At 37.9% G+C, this 6,738-nt stretch overlaps 1 protein-coding gene across 1 annotated transcript; it reads right to left on the bottom strand.

Moving 5' to 3' along the window:
- LOC123556582 (sequestosome-1-like) lies at nt 1–4,221 on the bottom strand. Its single transcript, XM_045347407.2, has 7 exons — nt 3,838–4,221; nt 3,239–3,340; nt 2,791–3,059; nt 2,384–2,624; nt 1,681–2,156; nt 1,227–1,392; nt 1–938 (listed from the first exon to the last, which is right to left on the bottom strand). The coding sequence occupies exons 1-7, from the start codon at nt 4,004–4,006 to the stop codon at nt 769–771; spliced, it is 1,593 nt and encodes a 530-aa protein (XP_045203342.2). The 5' UTR covers nt 4,007–4,221; the 3' UTR covers nt 1–768.
- Nucleotides 4,222–6,738: the final 2,517 nt, after the last annotated feature.

The raw sequence follows: 6,738 nt of genomic DNA, 5'->3' as shown, positions 1-6,738 counted from the left end.
TTGTTTTCAAAGTTATTTATTTCCGCAAAAAGTGTAACCATCTCGTGCAAACAGGTTTCTAATATATATGGCTGACAGCAGACCAACAAGACAATCTGTATAATAATTAACAAAGTATACAGTTTACAACACAAATATATACTAGTAGTGTCTATATATAAATGACAAAAAAAAGCACAAAACAGTGAAATGTAACCATTTTATCACTTTAAAGGGAAAAGTTCTTTTTACTAAACTAAAATATTTAAAATCCGTCCCAATATGTTGACTGGCGTTGTGCACTGAAACTTGTATTGAAAGTGTTTTTTAATACATTCTGTTCGACGAAATTACTAACAACAACTGTGCTTAACCATCAACATTTACAAATAAATGTACAGACAAAAGGATAAGTTCACTAGGTAATTGTAGTTATGAACATGAAAATACAACGAATCCCATAGTAATATGAGAATGATCAATATAAATATCTTTCCCCTTTCAGCAATTCCAATTCAGTTCTAATATGTTTTTAGAATAGTATAAAAATAATATTTATCATTCTATATACCAACAATTCGATTACAATTTAAAGTAATGTTTAAATATTGACATCGTTCAGAGATAAAAGTCTACTTTCTTTAGAATTCATAATATTCACCAGTCAGTTTCACATGGTTCAATCTTTGTAACCAAACGTTCAGTAAAAAAGTCAGGGTATTGATGTCACAATATATATAAGTGTCTATATAAGAAAAATGTCGTCTGCTGTTTGCCGTCCTCTGCTTTTTAGGCGTGAGTGCCGCCATCAGATGTTTGGGGGCGCTGCTGGGGCCTGATAGCATCAAGTACTTGAATGATGTCCCCATTTTTGGCCTCGAGGAGACTGGTCAACCAACCTCCTTCATTATTAAACCCCATTGCCATCATTTGCTGGAGGGCTTCGGCTATCTTAGGATCTGGAAAGGAAAATGAACTATATATATATATATATATCTACAACCACCAATTTATGTAACAATGACGTCAAAATAAAACTACTATACTGTAATAACTAGATTTAGTGCTTAGTGTCGGTGTGCAAGTTCAGTTTGAAGTCCTCAGACACCTGTAAAAGGGCTATGGAATTCTATAAATTAAATGTGAAGCAAACAGCCATGCAGATAACTGTTTATACAGCAGGTAGAATCTTCAATTTTATTTATTTTCGATGGTGTAAAATCCTAACTGAATACATTTGTACATACCTGCTGGCGGGTATATCGGGGCAGACGGACCTGGCACGGTGCTCTGAGGAGGTGCTTGTGAAACTGGGACCTCAGGTTGTGGTGTTGGGTTCCCAACAGGTTCTCCGCTGAGATTCAGCAAAGTCCAAGCATTGTCATCCGGTTTTTTACCACTTGGCTCAGCTTCCTGGAACACAAAGTGTTCATTCATTGTGTATCTCGCTTGATAAAACAATTCTAATCTTTAAAACTACCTTACTTTATAGATTAAGCGTCACGAGCGAGGAACTTTTGTGATATCAGCAGAAAAAGTACATTCTGGCTTCGCGCTGTACACCATGTATCAATTGCGCTACCGCTTTGTTACTTGTACGTGTACGAATGTTCATATTGAATATATGAATGAAATCAGTGTTCAAAGAAAAACAAGTTGTTAATTTATTGCTATTTTATTCAAATACTTGTGCTGACTTACCATGCGGGTTGGTGATTTTGCACGCTGGGAGTCGGCACTGTCGGCAACATCCATGAGGTTGGCTGGTTCCTGTTGTTCTTTAGGTTTTTCAGTGGCTTTGTTCTGCGGCTTGTCTGCAGCTCCCGCATTACGTTTTCCTTGCTTTTCATGTTTTCCACCCGGACATGGTCCACATGGTCCCGCCTGTCCAAATGGCCCAGCAGGACCAAAGGGTCCGGCGGGTCCACCGTTCCTTCGGCAATGCCCTTGTGGAGGTCCCATTGGACAGCCTCCCATCCAGCCCCACATTCCCCAGGGTCCTGCAGCACCACATGGTGGCCCAGATCGAAAACGCTTTCCATGTGGTCCTCCACGGCCACGGGCACGCCCACGCCCCATTCCACCCTTTCCTTTCTTCTCGCCCTTTTCACCATCCTCATCCTCGTCAGCTTTCTCTCCTCGGTTGTGTGTCTCAACGTCTATATCAACGTCAATACCTATTATAACGATACAATCATATATTACTAGTATAAGTTGTATTTATTACAAGTTACAAAAAGAATAGTACTTAAAATATCTGACCTGTGTATTCAAGTTGACAGCTAACATGCATTTGCAATAAAAAAATCGATAAAATGGCACAAATTATGTTGATGAAGTCATTCCTTAGCTCAAACTTTGCATCAAAATTAATACAGGCGTGTTTATATCGTTATACACATACCGAAAGGATCAAGCATCTCAGCGACTGCCTCCCCTACATTTCTCAGGTATTCCTCTCCACTAGATTCTCCAGAATCCTGACCCTCGGGTCCCTCCTCCATCTTCTGTTCTTCTTTCTTTTCTTCCTGTTCTCCCTCCTTCCGTCCACATGGTCCGCCCTCACATCCTTGGGCGTTTCTATTGTGCCACCTCTTCATAAAACGCTGCATCCAGCGCCGGAAGTGGGGTGGGGGTACAAACGGCTGAAAAGACAACAAACATACTATTAACCATACATAATATGATACATAACAAATGCTAACTATATTTAATTTTGCGGTTATATTGATTAAATGTATTTACATTTTGGTACACTATAAGTAACAAATATCGGCAATGTTGAAATTGATCTTTTTTAAATTTACTTACACCCTGGGGTCCTGGTCCATGGGATCCGGGTGGTCCACCGAATGGGAAGCCTGGGAATCCTCCTGGGAGGTTTCCGGGTGCAGTTACCTTCATCATATCATGTTGCACGTGCATACCGCTCGCCTCGCAGTTTTTGCAGAGGTCATAGTCCGGACAGACAAGGCACTTGTACCTGGGACCACATATCGGGCGCATGTCACATCCGTCACAGATTACACCTGGGTGAACCGCCTCATTTTCACCGCTAGGGGCAGAATTCTGCTGGCCCTCTAAAATATAGAAAGAGATTAATAAAATCTTGTTTAAAGAAAAGAACAAGAAGAACGATCTTTAATTTTGTACAAAATGCATTGTGTGACACGATACTTTAAGTATTGAAATGTATTGAGCGGCACGATACTTTAAGTACTGAAATGTGTTTACAATTAAAACCTTGTTAAAAACTTACCTTTCTGCACGATGAAGACTTTAAATACGCTGTCGGACACAAATCCGAGGGCTTCCATCAGCTCTTCGTCGGTGGAGAAAGACACATGATCTCCGTCGGGATCTGAAAAATGTGGATCATAACTATAGATCAGGTATTTTTTAATGATACAGCATTGCTAAAAGTAGATCTCTAAAAGCGCCTCTCCAAGCTAAAGCTGATTTTAAACGATTGATGGCAACGTTGCGTACAGACAAAATTTTGTAGAATTTTAGAAATAAAAAGGGATGTGAATATGGACCTGTCAAACAACTTAGTTAACTGTTATATATTGTTCAATTATAGAATTATGCGATATTGATTAAGTTTATTTCAATAACAAAACGCCTATGGCCTTTCATAAAAATTGATGATAGAAATATTGCCAACACATCAACCAAAACAGTGAAAAAGAAAAAAAAAACTTAATGCAAATATCATTTTAAATGGTCATTGCATTCAGTTTAGCCATTCATGATCACATACCGCGAAGATTTGGCATAACATCAAATCTTGTTTAAATCTATACATAAATTATGATAATTTCTACTGCAACGAAATGCGCAATTACAGGCACCTACCTTTCCAGAAGAGGGAAAAATTCCCCTGTCTCAATGCTGGGAAGATGTCGCTGAGTTTCTTGCTCAAGTAATCATAACTTGACGACACGTCGGCAGGGATCTGGAACCGACGGATTTCACCGTCCCACTTTCCATCCTTATGTAAAAACGCTTTTACCGTAAGCGACATGTTGATCTATTTCTTCTCTCTGCGTTGAATCACGTTTTAAATATAAATAATATATAGAATCCAACGATATATCAAATTAAATCTCCCTTAATATTTTAAAGTTTTAAGCTTTTTCTATTTTCGTGTTATCATACGTTTCGAAAAGCTTTAAGTGACGTTAAAGCAAATTGTTCTGGCTTTTATACCTCCGCTGACTTAATCATTTTACCTAAGTCATGTGACGTGAGTCATAGCCTAAATGGTGCAATACGAACCGTCTAGATTAAATGGCTGACAGCTGTGTATTCCTTTTTCATAATGACATGGTGTTTTGGTGTATGCTGCGCAGTTTCCGGTTTATAAAATAGGACATGATTGTATATAATATGTATTATTGACACGGGTTTTCCAGAGGTCATTGCTAAAAATAGTAACATAAACACATTATCACGCGGTTTTATTGCGATGTTAGTTCAAGGTGAAAGTTTTGAATACTTATAACTTGAGGCCTATTATAATTACTTTTGCTGCTATTATTTTGTATGTTCTGAAAGATCTTATTTAGACGACGGTTCCCATATTTCCCCTTTAATACTGTTATTACGAAGTGTCCCCGTTACCCCATTGTCCTAGTTACCTAATTTTACCATTGTTTTCCCTTATCTTTCCGTTTTGATGCCAGAACGAATGGTGGTTGTGAACACTCCGCTAATTAATATTATAAGTCAGTTTGATATGAAGAGAGAAAATAAACACAAGTATGTTACCAAATCAGTGCAGCGTGCAATTTATACAATTTATACCATTCTGCCATATGCAAAACCAACCTTTTTTGTTTTATCTATTTAAACACCTACAACCATGCTTACTATTATGTCTTCGTTTGCACATTTTCTAGTTATAAATGAGTGCCATTAAACGACAGGGCCAACATATATGATTCTTTGGTCAACATGACCATGCATGATTAGTCAATTTTTTTACCCCATGTGATTGTGTGTATACAAGACAGCAGAAAAGAGTTTTGGGCAAAAAAACATGTAGGAGAAATCACAAACTTACCAAATTATTTCCTTAATGACCGTATATTATATTCTCTTCGGCTAGTGCATTAAGTTCCGCGAATAAAATCAGTTTCTTAAATTGTTAAGATATGACGCACAGACTTATTAATTGTTGAGAATCACGTGCAATATAATCTATAAAGGAAATAAATATCTAAGTATTCAAAAGACAAGGTGATTTACAGCAGCTGTTTCCGCAGTAAACCTACGCCTTTCTTGAACAATTGATATATAGTTTATTTTTAGCAATTCTGTCATACCTACAGGTATCTACAGGTATCATATGTTTAATAAGTGTCACAATGACAGCCAAATATTCTCATCTGACTTATTATAGCCAGTTGATCATTACATGTAGTAAATATGTGTCAGTTTTCTAACAAAAGAGCAACGTTCACATGTACATTTTTAGCTCACCTGTCACAGAGTGACAAGGTGAGCTTTTGTGATCGCGCGGTGTCCGTCGTCCGTCGTCCGTCCGTGCGTCCGTAAACTTTTGCTTGTGACCACTCTAGAGGTCACATTTTTCATGGGATCTTTATGAAAGTTGGTCAGAATGTTCATCTTGATGATATCTAGGTCAAGTTCGAAACTGGGTCACGTGCCATCAAAAACTAGGTCAGTAGGTCTAAAAATAGAAAAACCTTGTGACCTTTCTAGAGGCCATATATTTCATAAGATCTTCATGGAAATTGGTCAGAATGTTCACCTTGATGATATCTAGGTCAAGTTCGAAACTGGGTCACGTGGGTTCAAAAACTAGGTCAGTAGGTCTAAAAATAGAAAAACCTTGTGACCTCTCTAGAGGCGATATTTTTCAATGGATCTTCATGAATATTGGTCAGAATGTTCACCTTGATGATATCTAGGTCAAGTTCGAAACTGGGTCACGTAGGGTCAAAAACTAGGTCATTAGGTCTAAAAATAGAAAAACCTTGTGACCTCTCCAGAGGCCATATTTCTCAATGGATCTTCATGGAAATTGGTCAGAATGTTCACCTTGATGATATCTAGGTCAAGTTCGAAACTGGGTCAAGTGGAGTCAAAAATTAGATCATTAGGTCTAAAAATAGAAAAACCTTGTGACCTCTCTAGAGGCCATATTTCTCAATGGATCTTCATGAAAATTGGTCAGGGTCATGTGGGGTCAAAAACTAGGTCAGTAGATCTAAAAATAGAAAAACATTGTGACCTGTCTAGAGGCCATATTTCTCAATGGATCTTCATGAAAATTGGTCAGAATGTTCACCTTGATGATATCTAGGTTAAGTTCGAAACTGGGTCACGTGCGATCAAAAACTAGGTCAGTAGGTCTAAAAATAGAAAAACCTTGTGACCTCTCTAGAGGCGATATTTTTCAATGGATCTTCATGAAAATTGGTCAGAGTGTTTACCTTGAAGATATCTAGGTTAAATTTGAAACTGGGTCACGTGGGGTTAAAAACTAGGTCAGTAGATCTAAAAATAGAAAAACCTTGTGACCTCTCTAGAGGCCATATTTTTCATGAGATCTTCATGATTATTGGTCAGAATGTTCACATTGATGATATCTAAGTCAAGTTCGAAACTGGGTCACGTGGGGTTAAAAACTAGGTCAGTAGGTCTAAAAATAGAAAAAACCTTGTGACCTCTCTAGAGGCCATATTTCTCAACAGATCTTCATGAAAATTAGTGAGAATGTTCAGCTTG

The sequence above is a fragment of the Mercenaria mercenaria genome, chromosome 5, assembly GCF_021730395.1.
Source record: "Mercenaria mercenaria strain notata chromosome 5, MADL_Memer_1, whole genome shotgun sequence".
Taxonomy (NCBI): Eukaryota; Metazoa; Mollusca; class Bivalvia; order Venerida; family Veneridae; genus Mercenaria; species Mercenaria mercenaria.
This window is presented reverse-complemented; position numbering and strand designations above follow the sequence as displayed.